This window comes from Phytophthora infestans, genomic scaffold, assembly GCF_000142945.1.
Source record: "Phytophthora infestans T30-4 supercont1.18 genomic scaffold, whole genome shotgun sequence".
Taxonomy (NCBI): Eukaryota; Oomycota; class Peronosporomycetes; order Peronosporales; family Peronosporaceae; genus Phytophthora; species Phytophthora infestans.
In genome coordinates, this window is record NW_003303741.1 from 1042777 (window position 1) to 1061135 (window position 18359).

Genomic DNA, 18359 nt, shown 5'->3' on the forward strand with positions numbered 1-18359 from the left:
GGGAGTTTCTCAACCACCCAGCAAGTTTGCAGCGACTTATTTGTTGTGCAACTTTTCGAAGTCTTCGGTGAAGCACTCCCATTAAATGAGCAAAAAAAAGGCGGTCGGAGGACAGGCATGATTTTGCCAACTGAAACAGGCGCATCATGTAACAAAAGTTATCGTTTTTTATTCGTTTGACTTTCGCTTCACTTCCTGCGCCTCGAAGCGCTCCCTGGTTTCCGGTTTCATGACCGACTTGATTCCGTCCATTAATGATTTATTCTTGTCTAACTCGCCCTGCATTAAACCACACCTCCATCAGTCTGGTCCACACAACGACAAGATATTTTCTCTTGCTGTGACGCACCAAGTAGCAGCGTGTGTAGGCCTCATACTCCTTCTGACATCCCACTTTGCGGTGCGCCTTCTGCTGCAAGAAAACCTCCGTGTACCACTTGTCGAAGCACTGCTCGTACGCCTTCTTCTTCTGCCAGCAACCAGGCTTCTCCTGGGTCTGCTCCTGATCCGCCATTTTTGCCCTTCTCTCGAATTTAATTTAATGAGCGGCTGCAATTATATCGCACTCAATCACTTGAATAATGTATGTCGGAATAAAAACCTTCGATCGGAATTAGTGCTCTTCAAGATGACCGCAATTATAAGAGCAAAAAACAACACAAAATGGTCCGCCACATGATCATCTACCGGGCGTGCTGGAACTGCATTTGATACTGCTGGGACGTCTGGAACGGGTGCTGCAGCTGCTCTCGCTGTAGCTGAGCCGGCAGCGACTGATAGGAGCTAGCGATGGACGGCGTCGGGCCACCCGGCACCATAATATGGTGACCGCTAAGGAAGCATTGGTCGCACACACGTTGCGGCTCAGACAATGCGAACTTGGGCAGCGACACGCGGTTCGTCGAGTGCTGGCTGCACACGCTTTGGCCGCAATTCCGACAGTGATGACGACGCTTCACCAGTGTGAACCCGCACGCGCATACGTGGCACATACGCGACTGTTTCCAGCGAGGAGGGAAGGCCGTCTTGCTACGAGGACCGGCGCCCATACTCCTCGAGCTCATATTGACGTTGACGTGGCTACTTTTCACGTCTTCGTTGATCTGAAAGCCAGACATCATCGTCATATCCGGTGGTCCCTTGGACGGGTCGAACAAGCCCAGAGGCATCGAGTCGTCCGCAGTCGCGATCGAGATCAGGTCGTTCTCTCGCTCACGGAGACGCTGCTCGGTCAGCAACGACTTGACGTGCGGGTCGCTTCGTGACAGAGTGCTGCCGCGTTCACGATCTAGGCCCACCCCGAAGCCGCTATACATACTAGCGCCACCGTAGTTTCCCTGTGGTGGGTCGTAGAACGAGTCTTGGTCCGACACGCTCCTCTCGAGTCGCCCCTTACGCTGAAACGGCTGCGGCTGGTAGTGTCGATGGTGTTGCTGGTATTCGAGCTCGTCCTCGTCCACTTCGTCTTCGGATTCACTGTAGTACGTGTGGTTCTGGTGGGGTAGGTAGTCTGATCCATCGCGGATATCGTCGTGTAGGATGGTATGGTTATTGTACGGAAGATGGTAGTCTATAGTCTCCGTGGTAGGCTCTCCGTCGTCCTTACCCATGAGGTCGTGTTGGTGCAATTCACCTCCGTCGTCTTCCGGGCGGTGGCTGCCGTGCGCGGCTGCGCGTAGAACCTCGAGGATGCGCTCGCCACACTCGGCCTGAATGGCCAGATCGATGGGTAGATGGCCGGCGTCATTGCGCATGTGCACGGCGTATGGGTTGGCGAAAATCACCTTGACCACGATATCAGTGGGTGCGTCTTGGTGCAGACAAACCCAGTGCAATACCGTCATGCCGCTGGCGTCCGTGCGCTGTGCTACCTGGCGGTTCTCGCGCATGATCGTGAGCAGCGAGTCCCAGTCGCCATTGATCGCATGCAGGAAGTCGCCGTCCATTGTGGCTGCTACGGGGGGGAAGGCGTGTATTAGGCGGAGGGGGGCTTGCCGTGGCTTGGGACGTCCCTGGAGAGAGCTCTCTGACGTTGGGGATATGCGCTCGGCGCTCTTGACTGACTTTGTCTGTCTAGCCGCGCTCGGCGATTTGGCGATAGGCCATTATTAATAAGTGCGGCATACATGCAAAGACGCGACGGATGGACCTTTTCGACCAATAGGTAATGCGCAGGTAGGGGTGGGAGGGCATTCATTATGAATTTCAAAAGACATTGGCGCAACCTTGAGGTAACATTTACGGTGAGAGGTCTTTCTCTGGCACGATGCCGCGCGTTGTAGTTTTGGAGGACTGTTCGCCCGGCACCGCTCCACTCCCGCTCTATGGCCAGTGGTGGAGTTTTGCTTTGTGTACATGTACAGCAGCGCGAGAGCTTACAGTACATGTATCCTAGCTTACAGTACATGTATCCTGGATAATGTACCGGTCCGGAGAGCCCATGCCTTGACCACCTCAATGACTCATTGACTCATTGACTCATTGAGGTGGTCAACTCCGGACCGGTACATTATCCAGGATACACCTCATTGAATGAGGTGTGAGGGTTTTTGATGCCACCCCGAAAACCGGATGCACTGCAGAGCAACGCAAAAAAACATTGGAGATTAAATAAGAAGCTTGAGAAGAGAGCTCCGGCCTTTCGTCCAGCAGCGTATTGCTTGTCGATGTCAATAGCAATCGGTTACCGACATGACATGAATGTGGCTCTACAACAGCATGTTGCTGTCGAAACAAAATGTACCGTTTGACTTTAACGCCACGTAAGGATTATCAATGCTAAGTTATCATACAACATGTAGCTTGAATCAAGCTGCTTGATGCACCTCAAACAAACGAGGCTCAAAGTGAAACATGCACGCGATGGTATCCTTTCGTCGACACTATTACTATCTACTGTACATGCACCTGAACTTCCTACCGATACTCGATCTATTAGGCTTGGCAAACCCTTTCTTCGCAGGGGGCAACACGCAGGTTCGCATTTCATCAGCTCCAAATTCAAATCTCGCGTCATTTTCTAAAGGCTTTCGTGGGCTTGGTGAGCATGGATATTAATAATCTCCAAAGAGCGAGCAGGGGGAAACATAACAAACTTCCAGAAATCCCCCATGCCATCATAATTCAAAAGAAAATTGATCGACACTAATAATAAAGTTGCGCTTGAACAATGCTGTGACCGATGTTCTGCGCAGAAATGGACGTATACGTAGCGTATCAAACGTTTGGTAGTAAGCGTTCCGGTATCCAATGACAGTGTCGTTACGACATCAGATCGATGAAGACCTCATCCACAACGATTCGTGGGAGCCATTGCTGACATGATAGCACAGCTTCTCTAACATTTCAGTTCTTTAAAATTTCAATCAGAAAAATCGTAGCATGATATTTACGTAAGGAGATAAATACGCGTAGCCCCCTACACTTCCAGCGGTTGTTTGCGTCCTGCTGCAGTCTCATCGTCGATGCTAAGCATTTTCTGTACGCTGGAGGGGATCTCTCCTCCAAAGAGCCGCTTAAACACGCCCACTTGATCCCAGCAGTGATGCTGCTGGGCGATTCTCAGCTCCTGGAAAACGACGTATGTAGTGACTGTGAACGTCAAATCCGATGATTTAATCGCCATCAACGCCACGCGCATGGTAGCTGGGCAATCCTCCGAGGCACACACGCGCTCCAGGTGCTGCGCCGACGCGATCTCGCCCTGTATGCGCCACTTGGTCAGGATCATTTCCCCGTCAGGCAAATGCGGTCGCAGCTCCACGATGTCCACCACGATACTCGTGAACACGGAGCGAATTATGTTCCACAGACTGATGGTCTGTAAACGTCCGAACGCGTCCCATTCGCGTACGCCTACACCAATCCGGCAGTCTTCATGCCATACTCGAGATGCGTCGCCCAGACTCAGATACGCGGCATTGAGCAGCTCCACCATCTCCGTCACCACCTTCGTCCTCTCCGCCAATAGTCTCTGCGTATTCGCGCGGTTCTCCACGCCGGGCACTCCAGACGCCCCCATGCCACGTAACCCAGCCAAACTACTTAGCGCCGACGCAGCGCTTGCTGCATTCCGACCTGCCGCATTTTTGCCCAATAACAAAGCCTGTTTCAGATGCAGATTGTCTCGTTCCAGGTTGCGCACGTGTTGTTCCAGATCTGTGAGCTTCGTATGTCTGAAGGCCGCACCACTCGAGCCCACGCTGGATCCAGGTCCACTGCGAGTCCCCAGCGGCTTTTCCTCGGCTGCATCGTCCTCATCGTCGTCCCCTTTCGTCCGCTCGTTATCTGACTCTGTGTCCTCGTCATCCTTCTGCGTTTTGGGGCTAGGCCGTGCGTCGCGCTCGTTAGTTTTAGGGCGATGGTTACCGGTCTCTCTTTCGTTGTGCACCTTCCGACGCTTGTGCGTCTCAGCGCCGCTCTCCTGTTGCGCGTCGTCCATCTCGCTAGGGAACGTGTCCAACAACTCGTTCAGCGCGATGACCTCGGGTTCCGCAAGCTGTCGCTTGGACCCCGCGCTGCTACTCGAGGCTGGAAATGCGCTGGTTGACGCGTCTGTGCTTCTGCTTGCTGACGCGCGTCCGTTTGCTGTACTGCTGTCGGCGGTGGGCAGCGAAGAGCGCGGAGGAGGCACCATCTGGAAGGGAGCAAACCGTGACTGGTTTCTTCCTTCACGTTCAGCTTTTGGTGTGCACACCATAATCCATTTGTACACCACACCACCTTAATCAGGTACAAAGACAAAGCAATCTTGAAGTTATCGACACACGAATGACAGACTTCACTATCGCTCATTTTTGGCAACGTGGATGACCAAGACGCCGCTCATGCGCGCGCCTTAGCGCCACCTTTCCAGCAGACCGCTCGTGTAAGCTAAACCGCACTATAATTACAAACAGCATCGTCAAATTATTAAAGTTCCACCTTATAATTGTCCAGAAATCGTCGTTCCGCGTCTTGGGACGGCAACAAATCGCTGCCGGCGGCCCCAGTAAGAGCGCACTGAGTGCTCTATGGATGAATATACACGTCTTTCCGACAGATAGTTAGGTAGGATTGTGATCAGGTTAGGGGATGTCAAATTTACGCTAATTGAATATCTTCATTTTCATCTTTTGGCCAATGGCATCCCATGTGGGTAGGTCTCTTATTCCGACAGCTTCCGACAAATATTTGTTGGAAGCGCAGCCAAAATATTTATGGCTGGATACAAATACTCAGTAAAAAAAGTATTTTTGAAATATTCTTGTCATTCCGACAACAAGGTCCTCCAGTACTTCGAAGGAGCAAGTATTCAAGTACGTGTTTAGAAAAATGATAAAATAACATGCCTCAACAAAAACTATTAGTAAGCTTAGATACACATGTACATGTACTGCATTTGTTTTATTAAAATAGCGTCTTTGCTAACCTCTCATTGTGATTCTAGAGCCTGGGTGTGACGCAGTCTTGTTGCGTGGTCAGGACCACCAGTCACCAAGCAGCAGAAGAAGGCCACGCTAACCAACGTGATGTGTACGACCAACGCACCAGCACGCGCAACAAGCCTGCGCCGGGTATTTCTAGTACATTTACTTGACAGTCCACCTCCACTGCCTCCACCTCGGCATCTTCCACAGTCTCGAACACCGCCTTCATGGCCTCGGTCGCCGCTACGATAGCCACGCCCACCAGCGTCATGTTCGTCTACACCGCCACGGCCTCAGAAATGGCACTGTGCGTTTCCTATTCCACCTCTTCTGCCAGCTTGTCTCGCTTCGCTGAATCTCACCGGGAAGCTGCCACTCGCGACACCGCTTCACACGCTGGAGTAGTCGAGACGCTTAGGAAGAACCATGCTTACATTCTGCACATTCAGCCGAGCTCTGCTCACCCAGCGCAGAAGCATCATCAAAGACCAGCGACACCGCCTGCCTTGTCTCCACTGGAGCCTTGTTCACGAACTCCTTCGTGGCACGAAGTTCGTGCGTAGGTCCAGGCTTCGACGCCGCCACGAGTTCGCCAAACGATGCGCCACCTCCACGCGCTGCACCGCATCCCGCATTCGTGAAATCATCACCATAGAACGGCGCCACCGAGTTCACCTGCTACAGACACGTCCGATCCAATCGACGCCAGCGCCGACACAACAAACTTCGTCACGCTCGCCGTGCTAGCACCATCGCGCGCCTGCACGCCGTCAAACACTATCGCACTCATTGACGAGCCCATGTCACGCCCGTACACACCACGCCCAGTACTCCGACCACACCGTCGCGCTGTAGGGCGTGCACCGAGCGGACGTACAAGTCGAGCATCGACACCTGCGCCGTGTCGTCCTCCGGTATCCCCAGCAGGACCACCCGCTCTACACTCGATAGCACGCCACCAGCACGCCTCCCTGCTGCCGCTGCCCTTCACGCTCGCTCGCCCGCCGCTCCGCGCTCTCACCTAATACCAGCACGCCGCCCTGCACGCTCGCTCGCCCGTCACCAGTGCCACCGTTGCCGCCGTATCCGCCGCCGCTGCCCTTCACGCTCGCTCGCCCGTCACCAGTGCCACCGTCGCCGCCGTATCCGCCGCCGCTTCGCGCTAGCTCACGCACCAACCGATGACGCACTGACGCCGTCGACCCATCCCTCCACCTAGCCATGATGGCTGCCATCATTCTCCCAGGCCACTCTTTTTAAAATAAAAGTTTCACGTATTTATAACGTTAGAGATACCGTATTTGTTTTAAATAATAAATGGTGTTTGGTACCTGAATCTGTCTGTTGTTCCGAGCTGTCGGAAACATGTCGGAAAGGGGTAGGGTGTCGGAACGGTTGCGATATGGGTGGATACCTTCGGGCTGATGAAGGAAGGGTCCTTCCGCAGCGAGAAGGAGAACGTGGACGAGGATATTCTGCAGTGTGGCAAGGGACCATTCGCTGTGGAGGTGGACATCATGCAGCCCATTGACCCAGATAAGGCGCCAAAGGTTCACGTGCCTCCGCTCAACCACATTAGACGGTGGATTGACGATCTTCCAGCGTGTGTGAGAATGAGTTGACTGACAAGGGCGTACGCATTACTCCTGGAGGCATCCGCAAAGGTGCTGCGGGCATCAGCGTAGCCTTTATCCACCCCAAGGGGAACGACGCCACTGCCCTATCGGGGGAAGGAGTACTCATTGAGCTCGTGCAGGCCCCGGACAGCATCATCAAGGCTTTCGAAGCTATCAAGGAAAAATAGGCCGTAACGTTAAAATCTTTGAAATTAAATGTAGGACGGCGTTCGTTTCCCAGATATCTATTTAGTGATTAGGTTTACTCAGATGCAGGTATCTCCAGGTTCACGTCCAGTACTCCTTCAGGTTTCGACTTCTGGCAGGTAATTTATGAAATAAATTCCCGTCCAAATATTACGCAGGTATCGAGAGCTTGGATACCTGGAATAGTCATGTGTGCGCTACTTGGGCAAAAGTCGAAGTGATGAAGAACTTGTCTTGTCGGCATGGCAAACCCACGGGGAGTCAAAAGCTTGAATGGGTATCTTCTTGTCAGCAGCCAGGTATTGGCCAGGTAAATGCCATGTACTTGTCAAGTTACCTCTTACCACGACACATGCTGCAGCTACGAACGACGTCTGATCTTCAGAATTTCGAGTAGCATTGCCCAACGTAACTTCGTAATGCCAGAAGAAGTTACATCACTTGGCGCCTCGCTGGACACGCACTTCCACATGTGGAGACACACAAGACTCCACAACTATCACCATCTTTCTACAGGTTCTTTAATGTGATTCACCTGGAACACTTCCTGCATTGCCGATGCAACCTCGCTCGTAATGCCTTCAAGACGTTTAACGTTCTTGGCAGAATTCAGGCTGTCGTACAGGTGAATCACCTTCGAACTGCCTTCGATCACTAAGCAGCCCCAGTGAACTCCCTCAAAATTGACAGGCACCAACACAAACTGACAAACGGCTACAGAAGCGCAAATCTCCAAACGTTTCTTCTCCGGAAGCACCGGCTCCACATTAGCTGGTTTTTTTCTTGGTAACTTCTTAAGTGGAGGCATCGTCACCGTGGCATTGCTCTTGTAGCGCTGTAGAAAGACCGAAAAGGCGTGCATGGCGCCATCGTTGAGCCACATGGACCCTCGAACACAATAGATGTCGGCCATTGTGATGTCAATTCCGAAACCTGGCAAAGTTTTGTATGGCCAGGTATTCAGAATGTCATTAATTGCAGCAACCACTGGAGGTGTTTCGTCCACAAGTTGTTTCACCTCGTTATTAAGCCAAGTGCATAATGCAACGCCACGTTGGCACGTAAAGTCACCGTATCTCCGTTGTCTACAATAGCGTAACTGCTCACCACGTCCTGGTGCACGGCAACATCATATTGTGTCTTTATAGCAGCAGCTACCCATCGCGTCGTCATGCCCAGCACAGCGTTCATCTCCTTTGTGTATGTAGTATTACGTAACGTTCCTGGCATCTCCACCTTGGCGTAGTATTCCTCCTCCTTTCGCCACTGGTATGATAGTAGCGCTTTTAAGCTGGAATTCATAGAGAAATGGCCCTTGATCTGCTGCTTCACTTTGCCGAACAAGCTCTCTACACGGTTGTTTGTGTGATTCTGAAAGTGAGGCAAAGCAACACGATACGCCATGACCCACATGTCCTTGCAATTTTCCCAATTCTCTTGAAGATAATCCCACAAATCTTGTCGTCCTCCTCTAAGCGACAAACACTTAAACTCATCACGGTGAGTCACGTAATCTGCTTCCGTCCTAGCGTAGGTCATGTTCGTGATCGTGTGTTTCATTTGGGCCAGCACGTCCGCTTCAATGCTCCGTATTTACTCGACATCCGAATCGTGTCATGTAGCCATTTGATTACGTGAAAGTGGCATAGCAAAATGCGCGCCTCCGGCAACTTCTGTCGCAGAACTTCCACCTCTCGCATATCCTTATCCACAATCACAATCCGCAAGAAACGCCAGTGCTCATTTGCACGCTTGAAATAATCATTGCTCTTTGCCATCTGCCAGTCGCCGTTCGTCTCTAACAAAGAATACTGGACAGGCTGTCCATTGCCAAACTGGTCCATCGCAACCATCGAGAGTAACTGATAGTTGTATCTAGTAATGGAAGAAAAAAAGATAAATACCTGGAAAAAACATGGACAATCCCCGGAACTAAAAAAACAGCTATGACTTACTTGTTCGTCTTGTGCGTGCAGTCCATTTGAAGGACCTCAGGAAAGCTGTCCAACATGGATCGCATGTGCCCCGTCGTGATTAAAATGACCCCGGTGTTTCCACGCGCACTCTGGTATAACGAGGACACGCTCTGCGGAGACTCCATGTTAAAGTTCACGATGGCTTCAGCTACTGCGTCATCATCGGACAGTTCTACACCTAAGGTAATCAAAGTAATCATTAGTACGTGATCACCATAAAGCAATCAAACTTACGAACACACCAAACACTTACCGGAGCGACGCAAGCGGGCGATCAAATTTCGGACGTCTGTCATGTGCTCTGAGTTTTCGCGAATGTATTCGTAGATACTTGATGTCGTGGCCTGCGATTGCATCAGTAGCTCAACGCCAGGGACCAACGGGGACTGCGTAGACATCTGTCGAATACCTGGGTAGTGCTGGTAAATCTCTGGAGAAACCAGGTGGTTGTGAGAGTAAATTTCGCGCTTAAGAGCTATTCCCCACGAACCATTATCCATGCGATTACCCTGCGCAAGAAACTGGAAAGGACATTCGGTCCGCCGAAGGTTGTGCAGTGTGCGCTTGCCTGTCGACCGCTCACGCGTAGGCCACCCGTGAGTACAAATGTACTTGCGCTGATACGGACCCATGTCCTCTGGGACGAGTGGGATCTCCTCTTCCGGGAGATCTTTGTACTGGAGATGGTTCTTGAGTGCTGAGTTACGCCGAGCGACACTTATCTCCTCCTTCACGACAAGCACTTGTCGTGTCGCCCGCATATACATCTTGAGCCCTTGCTCGAATGCTGCCCAGGTAGTATGCTCCTCCTCAAACGGCGGAACGGGAACAAACAAATCGTCATCAACGTCTGCAACCGAGCGCTTCTTTCCTTGCCGTGGAGACGGCTTGTCGCTCATCGCCACATTGCTCCGCCTATTAGCAGTGACTTCTTGTTCAGTCTTCTCTTCCCCTTTCTGCACAGCCTCCGGCTGTGAAGCGGTGCCTCCCTCGTTATCGCCTGCTTCGTCGTCATCGTCTGCTTGGCCTTCATCACCGTCGCCTTCCAGCTCATCAACTTCTTGGTCATCTTGACCGACTCCATGGGGGCCAAATAACGGCGTCGCTGTCTCTGCTCGGCTCTCCCTTGCGCGTTGAATGGCTACTGCTTTCTCAGACCTAGTGCGGGCGTTTTCGATGTTAACACGATGCATGGTATCCTCAGCAGCAGCTTCCTCTCGGACTGCCGCTGCCGCGCGGGCCTCCTCTTCTCTTAGCGCCTCCTCCGCCATTTGCTGCTTGATATGCGCTGTCTTGTGGGTGCGAGCCATGGCGCTGTACGCGTTCGCCGCGAGAGGAAGAGCTGCCGAGTGGCTTCTTCTCCCCGGATGAGTGGCTGGGAGATCGACGAAAAAAAAATTCGAACGAAAATCGGTAATAAAAAACCCTGGTAACCTGATGAAATATTTGGAAAATACCTGGTCCGAAATACCCGGACGTGAACGTTGCCCTTGGAAAATACCTGGTCCGAAATACCCGGACGTGAACGTTGCCCAAATGTAACTATTAATGAATACGTTCGAACTTGCAACATAGATGTACCCATGATGCCGATTTTGAAATGGGTACATCTTCGTTGCAAGTTCAAAGTGCTCGTTGCTAAATAGCAGCTTGCTCTACACACACTCTGAAATCGCATCATGGCAGCCGACGTCAGCGCCCGGGTGCACCTCGTGGCCGAGAAGCTGCAGCAGAAGGCGCAGGATGCGCAACGCAAGGGCAACGAGGGCGCCGCGCGCGCCTTGGCGTCCTCTGTGTCGGATCTGCGTCAAGCCATGGCGCTCATCGCGGAACAGCGGCATTTACTGGCGCGTCGACGTGGCGAGGGCGATGAGGAGGACGACGACGCTGACGCGCACACCCAGGAGCTAGCAACGCGACTTGCGCGAGTAGAGACGATGCTGGGTAAGAAGTCGGACGATATGAAAGCCAAGGGCAACGAGAACGCGGCGGCGGCGCTGCAACAGTCGGCGTCGACCGTGGAGCAAGGCCGCAAGCGACTCATGGAGCAACAGCAGACGATCTTTGGACTTCTGGGACGCTGGGAAGCGATAGAGGACGTGGTAGACGGTAAGAAACGCGACAAGGAGACGCACAAGGAGCAGGAGACGCCTCCTGAGCGACTTATTGCCCGAGTGCGTCGTCTTGTGCAGCTGGAAGCTGTTATAATGGAAAGTTTCCACGAGCATAACGAGACTGAAGTGAAGATAGAGATAGAGAGACTCAAACAGGGAGACAGGGAGCTGGAAGCTGCGCGAGAAGAAGCGTTGGAGGCTCAGGAGAGGCTGAAACAGGAAAGTTTGGCACTAGAAGAGCTGAGGCAAGAGCTGGAGAGGACGAAGGAGAGAGAAACGCTGAGACAGGAAGAAGACGCGATGCTGCTGGAGCAACAGCGAGAAGCGTGCCAAGCGATGGAGCAGCTGGTGCGTGAGAGCGACCAGGAGATCCAACGCATGACGCAGAGCGCAGCGTATCAGGCTGAGGAAATGCAGGCTCTGAGAGTTGAGGTGGAGAGCATGGCGTCGGAGAAAGAGAGACTGGTGAGAGCTCACGCGGATGAGGTGGAGGAGCTGCAGGGACAGCTGGAGAGCGTCATGGACGCGCTCTCGACGAAGGCTGATGAGGGGGAGAGACGTCGTGCTGAAGAGCTGGAGGAATTGAGGGCTCAGTTGGAGAGTTTGGCTTCAGAGAAGGAGAAATTGGTGACACAGCACGAAGATGAAGTCCAAGAGCTGCGTCTTAAGGCGGAGAGTGCGACGGCTTCTGTCGATACGAAGGATGCGGAGTCAAATGGTGAAAAGCTTCAGACGCTTCAGGCTGAGATTGACGCGCTGACTGCCGAGAAGGAAGCTCTTGTTAAGGTGCATGCAGATGAGGTGGAAGAGCTTCAGCAGACGCACTCTATAGAGGTGGAGGAGCTTCGGCGAAGGCTGGCAAGTGCGGGAGATGAGTTATCGACAAAGACAGGAGAAGAGAATGCAGCAATGGGTGAAGAACTCGAGGTGCTGCAGGCCGAGGTGGATAGTTTGACTCAAGAGAAGGAAGTCATGGCAAAGACACACCTGGACGACGTTGAAGAGCTGTGTGATACACACAGAGACGAGATGGAAGAGCTTCGCAGTCGCATCGAAAGCGCTGCTGCGGAGAATGATGAGATCGATACGCGAAATGAGGAGCTGCAGGAATTACGAGATGAAGTGAAGAACTTGAACTTGGAGAAGCAGCAGCTTGCAGAGACCCATGCAAACGAGCTTGAGGAACTTTGCGCAACGTACTTGGACGAAATCGAAGAGCTCCGTCTTCGCTTTGGAAGTGCTGCACCTGTCAATCCTGCGGCAAGTGACGAACTACAGCAACTGAGGGCGGAGGTGGGAGCCTTGACTATTGAGAAGGATCGTCTCGTCAAGGCGCATGCTGATAACATTGAGAAGCTTCATCATCAGCTAGAGAATGTAAAGAGCGATGCAGAAAGCGTTTCGGAAGATAAAGTGGAGGCTGATGTCGATGAAGAGGAGGAGGTTGGTGCGTGTCCGGAGAATGCCGATGTGCCTTTGTTGGAACTTGAAGAAGACGACTCACAGCCAGTGGATTTAGCTGAAGATCAAGTAGAGACAAGCGTTGATGGGATTGCTTCGAGTACGGTACCAGAGATGCAGACTTTTGACGAGTTACAAGACAACGAAGAGCGTTCGCAAGCTCAGCTGGAGACGATCAAGGAATTGCAGTGGGAACAGACCGAACTCGAGGAGAGAATTGCACAGCTCACGAAGGACAAGACCCAGGCGGTGGATGAATTACAGCGCGCACACGAACAGGAAACGCGAAGCTTGCAGACTAAGATAAGCACTCTTCAAGCACAGATGACGGAGTATGAGGAGCGTTGTGAAGCTCAGCAGAACACCATCACGTCGCTGGAGAACGAGCAAGCTGAGATGCGCGAACGCATTGACCGTCTAACCAACGAGAAGCAAGAGGCGATGAATGAGTTGCAACACACACACGGAGTTGAGACGACACGTTTGGCTCAGCGTGTTACCGACAGCGATTGTAGAATCGAGTCGTTGTCAGCTGAGCTGGAGGAGCTGGAAGAGACACTAGCAGCAAAAACAACTGAGCAGAACGAGACGGCCGAGTCTTTGGAGCGCTGCGAAGCTCAGCTCCGTGTCTCTCGCTCGGAAGTAGACGAGCGGACTCGCGAGTGCACGCAGCTGAAGAATGACCTGGAGGAAGCTCAGGACGCACAAGAAGCGAGGAGCGGGGAGGTCAAAGAGCAAATGGCGCAGCAGATAGCTGAACTGCGCGAAGTGGTGGACTTATTGCGCTCTAGAGGCGAGGAGGATGTCAGTTTTGAGGGGAGAGAGTGGCAGTCCCATGAGGCGACAGAACTATGCAGAGAACTAGTAACAATGTTGGGCGATCTGCTCTCGACTAGAGACCAACTGCGTGTGGCTATGGAGCAGTTGACCGTCATCCGCAGTGAACAAGACAAGCAGAAGCGGCTTATTGACGAGTTCGTGGCAGCGTCAGATTGGCGTTTGTTCGCGAAGGACGGAGAGGACGAAGGAGAAGTCGTGGAGAATTTGAGCTCTGCCCACGACAAGGATGTGGGTGAGCTGTTGGCTGCTGCAAAGGGGAATTCTGTACGCTGGCTGGATCAACTTGAGCAGCTGCACAGCCGCGTGAAGAAGGATGCGGCCAAGATGAATGAAGTAGAGCAAGAGAAGCTGCAAGTTCATGCGCGTTTAATGACCGCGGAAGCTTCGACTCGCGAGCTCGAGGCTCTGGTTGAGTCCTTGGAAGAGCAAGTAGCAGCTTTACAAGACGAGAAGAAGGAACTAGTGGAGGCTGCAGAGACGTTAACGGCTCAGAACCGCTCTGCCAGTATCCAGGAGCAGCAACAGCAAGCAGCGCAGCAAGAAGAGGTCGCTGCGTTACAGAGCCAACTGGCGAGTGTACGTAGCGACTTTGAGCGGTACCGTGTGCGCTCACACACTGCGTTGAAGAAGATGGAGAAGCGAGCAGAACTGCTGAATGGAATGCGCAAGGAGAACGAGGCCTTGTTGAAGCAAGTTCGAGAGAGCGACGAGCAGCGAGAGCTAGCAGAAGCTGCGCGTCAAGACAGCGAGGCTCGGCTGGAGGAGGTGCAGCGGACACAGGAGATGATGCAGGCGGACTTTGACCACTTGGCGATGGAGAAAGCGCACGTTATCGCCGAGTTGGAGGAGGAAACGCAGCGGTTAGTGTCGGAGCAAGAGCAGACGGAAGCGCAAATTGCGGAGTTCACTCTTAAGATCCAGGAGCTGGAGAGGGAGAAGCAGCAGATCGAGGAGGAGAGTGAGCGCGTCAAGGAGGCAGAGCAGACGGCGTTCCAAGCGCGTCTTAGCACTGCCACAGCTGCAGTGCAGACGGCCAAACAAGACCTGCAGAAGGTGCACGAGGCGTTGGAAGCGAGTAAAGCGGAAAACGACAAGCGCCAGAGCCGGATCGAGTCGCTGGAGCGGAAGCTGACGGAGCAATCCCAGACGCAGACGACCAGCGCGCGTGATGTTCCCCCCGTCCCCGTGCCACAGCTCGCGCTACCTACAGCTGGACTCGAGAAGGAGTTGGCGACGTTGAGAGCATCCGAGACGACACTGAGGAAGCAGCTCGATGACGCCGGTGCAGAGCTGATTGGGCTGCAAGAGCGCTTTGCCACGACCAAAGCAGCCAACGCGGAGAAGGTCTTTGCGCTGGAGGAAGAGAGCAACCATTGGAAGATGGAACTGGCCGCTGCAACGGAAGAAATTCGTTGTCTGAACACCAGGCTTGAAGCGCACAAGAGCGACGGGAACGTTGCGTCAACATCTTCTACTAGCACTACTGACGCTGAAGTAACAGACGACGTTCGTCGACTTCCAACCGAGTTACAAGACGCCAACACGGAGATCTCGTTGCTGTCGAGAGCTCTGGATGCCTGTCGGGAAGAGCTACAAGCTGCACGTGACCAAATCGATATCCTTGCCCCGTCGTCCGAGCCAGAGAGCGGTGAGGATTCAACTGCAGCCTCCAAGACCTCAGCAGTGCTACTAGCCAAGGATGAAGCGCTGAAGAAGCTGCGAGTGCAGGTTCTGGAGCTGCAGGAAGAGCTGCAGACACTTGGAGAGGAGAAGAAAGCGCTGGAACTTGAGGCCGAGAAAGACGAACTCGATGAACTGCAAGCGACACGCAAACACTTGCAGTCCGAGAAGGAGCGAGCGATGCAGCTGCAAAGACGACAAACGCTGGTGTCCAGCTTCGAGAAGCAAGTGGCGAGCATCGTGGACGAGCTGCAGAAGCGACTGGAGGAGCATTCAAGCGCCTTCCGTGACGTCTGTGACTTCCGAGACGACCATCGTGCTGTTCTGTTTTCTACCGACGATACTGGAGCAAGTCCGAAGGAGGAAGTGGAGTTCGACGAGTGTCTGGTGATGCGAAGTGGCGTGGTGATCAAGGCAGGCGCGAGCTTCCAGCTGCCAGTGATCTGTGAGAAGAGCGGGTGGCGCGTGGTCTGGAGCTTCTCCGTGAAGGAGGACGCTGCTGATGTCTCGTTCAAGCTGACAGAAACGTCCAGTGGAGCGGAGGTCGTGTCGCCCGAGCGGATGAACGAGATGTCGGGCGTGTTCCACGTGCGACAGGACAACGCGACGTTGGTGTTTGAGTGGGATAACGCCTTCTCGTGGCTGAATGAGAAGACATTGGACTACCACGTTTCTATCCAGGAGCCTCTGACTCCACAGGCGAAGGAGGTTCGACGTAGCGAGCGAGAACTGCAACGTAGGGCGAAGCTGCTGGAAGAAGGACTGGCTCGGATCCAGACTGAGGCGCAGCGTCGCTCAGAGCTGTCGGCCACGCTGCAGCGACTCAGCGAATGGGAAGCTAAGAAGGAGAAGCACTTGGCGGAGCTTGGAGCTCGCAAGGCCGAGGTGATGGAGCACAAGACGCGCTTCCAAGAAGAGATGGATGCCCAGAAAGCGGCCTTTGCAGCCATGTTGAGGGAGCAGGACGAGCTGGAGGATGTGGAGCGGAGTATTACTCGGGCGTGGGGGGCTGCGATGGCTGAGCGAGAAGACGTCGAGATGACGTTGCAGCTGGCTGGGAATGGGGCGCAGCTGGAGACGTTGGCTCGTGAGATGGAACAGCAGGTGAAGGCTGTGACGGAGCAGCTGGAGAATCCCAAGTCTGTAGAGGACGCTGAGGGGGAGAAAGAGGAGAAAGCTGACCATGAGCCCTGTATACAACAGGGAGAGGTTTCCCGACACGGAGCTGAAGAGGACCCCAAGAGAATGAAGTGATGAGCTGCTTTCTGTGGCGTGTATAAAGCGTTAACAAGTGATGTAAGTTTCTCCCCCACAATATCAATTTGATGAGATGCAAATTTCGATATACGGTATTGTCAGCAACTTACTACGGAAGTTCACTCGATTGTTGCAAGTGAGATGATCTGAACCAGCTGAGCGCGATTAAATCTCCCCTGGCGTCTACCCGGGTAGAGAAAAATGGTGGTACTAAATTTTGAAGAAGAAGCTGCGAGGCGACTGGCACTTTGGATAAATTACGGTATTTTACTTTTGTAGGGCTAATTTGCAATGTGCAGGACTTTGTGAATGATCACTTGGATTCACTGGTAGTGGATACCCTCTCCGATGACGTCGAGCATGTGTTTCTTGTACTGCTTCATCTTCTTGTCCCACATCTTGCGGGTGAGCGGCACGCTGTGGCCGGACACGCGACTGGAAACGAGTTTTTTTTTGCGGAGCTCGATCGGAATTTCCACAGGCGGATGGGATACAACATGGCGCATGCGACTCATGCTGAAGCGCATGAGTGGCATTGGGTGGGACTCCAAGATGCGCATCTTGAGCTGCTGGGCCTCGAGCGGCAAAGGGACCCAGCTGAGTGGATCTTCAGCTGGGCGCTTGTGCATGCTAGAGCGCGGCTTCAAATGCAGGTTATACTTCTTGAGCGGAGGTAGCAGTCCCATGGTGAGCACTTAACTCGTGTAGCCTGCCTGCTAGAGGCTGTATCGGTATGTGTTTGATGGAGTCGATTCGGAAATGAGGTTGTCGCCTTCGTCGTTGGCGACTTATCGCCATTGATCAAGAAGCAGCGTTGCGCTAGACGTGCAGGATGATGAGCTCCGTCTCTTTTATAAAAGGCAAAAGGCTTCCAATCACCCGTGCTGATGTCAAGCGGCCACACGTGTGTGCAACGCAATGACGTCCAATCCTGATGAACGCGTGCCGAGCAATTTCCATAAGTCAGTAGTTACTACTGAGATCGGGTGATTTGATTTCCAATGCGTGCCGAGCAATTTCCATAAGTCAGTAGTTACTACTGAGATCGGGTGATTTGATTTGATTTGGTACTGATCAGTAGTTGTCCCAAGCGTTAGATGTACGCCTGGGTAGTAACATAATAGTAATACACAGTGATGCTCAACCATCGAATGCATGAAGTAGAGCTACATGCTCTTACAAAACAACTTTCTCATTTCCATTTTATCCACGCCATGGCCCCTGTACTCCGCAACCTCTCGAAGAAGAAATTGGGCCGACCCAAAAAGCGCCTGCCCCGAACCTGCCCATCCTGCAAGGTCACCTTTAGCTCCGACTAAGCTTAAGAACCATTTAAACCGTCAACGCGGATGCGGTCCCAAGGCCGTAGCTCTTCAAAAGGCAAAAAGAAAAGAAGCGAACCGGTATTACAGAGAGGTAAATTCAATTAAAAAAAATTAGACAAGGTGGGGATGTGGGATTTTGAGTGCGACGGCTCTAGTGATGACGCTTTGGGCGACGAGGCCATGGAAAAGCCTAAGTAGAGGTTGTTTTGGAGACAACTTGTCCACTGCCAAGGGATTGGCTCAGTTAGACTGGACGCAGGTAGTAGATCTTCGCTAGAGTGATATTGAGTGTAGCACGATAGAAGTACTATTACCTATTGTGAAGTGGTAATATTAGAATATCATTTACTACAGGTTGTTCTGTGATTCCCACACGCATGACGTGGTTGTGAGCAAATTAATGCGAGTAACCTTCCAGCTTCCGTCAACTCCGTTGACATTGATAGCAAACGGGCACTCAATTTCGTCATAGGAG

General features: G+C 52.8%; 7 protein-coding genes across 7 annotated transcripts; 4 read left to right on the forward strand and 3 right to left on the reverse strand.

Annotated features, from left to right (window-relative positions):
* Positions 1–683: 683 nt before the first annotated feature.
* PITG_10382 (uncharacterized protein) lies at positions 684–1946 on the reverse strand (the record flags this gene model as incomplete). Its single annotated transcript, XM_002902138.1, has 1 exon — positions 684–1946. One exon carries the CDS (start codon positions 1944–1946, stop codon positions 684–686), a length of 1263 nt encoding a protein of 420 aa, XP_002902184.1.
* A 1472-nt stretch (positions 1947–3418) lies between these two features.
* Positions 3419–4441, reverse strand: PITG_10383 (uncharacterized protein; the record flags this gene model as incomplete). Its single annotated transcript, XM_002902139.1, has 2 exons — positions 3419–4309; positions 4391–4441. The coding sequence occupies 2 exons, from the start codon at positions 4439–4441 to the stop codon at positions 3419–3421; spliced, it is 942 nt and encodes a 313-aa protein (XP_002902185.1).
* A 690-nt stretch (positions 4442–5131) lies between these two features.
* Positions 5132–6574, forward strand: PITG_10384 (uncharacterized protein; the record flags this gene model as incomplete). Its single annotated transcript, XM_002902140.1, has 6 exons — positions 5132–5137; positions 5429–5555; positions 5619–5715; positions 5972–6045; positions 6093–6259; positions 6440–6574. The coding sequence occupies 6 exons, from the start codon at positions 5132–5134 to the stop codon at positions 6572–6574; spliced, it is 606 nt and encodes a 201-aa protein (XP_002902186.1).
* A 258-nt stretch (positions 6575–6832) lies between these two features.
* Positions 6833–7212, forward strand: PITG_10385 (uncharacterized protein; the record flags this gene model as incomplete). The annotated part of the gene is made up of 2 exons (XM_002902141.1): positions 6833–7015; positions 7165–7212. The coding sequence occupies 2 exons, from the start codon at positions 6833–6835 to the stop codon at positions 7210–7212; spliced, it is 231 nt and encodes a 76-aa protein (XP_002902187.1).
* A 3674-nt stretch (positions 7213–10886) lies between these two features.
* Positions 10887–11790, forward strand: PITG_10387 (uncharacterized protein; the record flags this gene model as incomplete). Its single annotated transcript, XM_002902142.1, has 2 exons — positions 10887–11716; positions 11760–11790. 2 exons carry the CDS (start codon positions 10887–10889, stop codon positions 11788–11790), a joined length of 861 nt encoding a protein of 286 aa, XP_002902188.1.
* Positions 11791–13991: 2201 nt separating this feature from the next.
* Positions 13992–16449, forward strand: PITG_10388 (myosin-like protein; the record flags this gene model as incomplete). The annotated part of the gene is made up of 3 exons (XM_002902143.1): positions 13992–15036; positions 15124–16381; positions 16425–16449. 3 exons carry the CDS (start codon positions 13992–13994, stop codon positions 16447–16449), a joined length of 2328 nt encoding a protein of 775 aa, XP_002902189.1.
* A 433-nt stretch (positions 16450–16882) lies between these two features.
* Positions 16883–17245, reverse strand: PITG_10389 (uncharacterized protein; the record flags this gene model as incomplete). Its single annotated transcript, XM_002902144.1, has 1 exon — positions 16883–17245. The coding sequence occupies one exon, from the start codon at positions 17243–17245 to the stop codon at positions 16883–16885; it is 363 nt and encodes a 120-aa protein (XP_002902190.1).
* Between the last annotated feature and the right edge of the window lie 1114 nt (positions 17246–18359).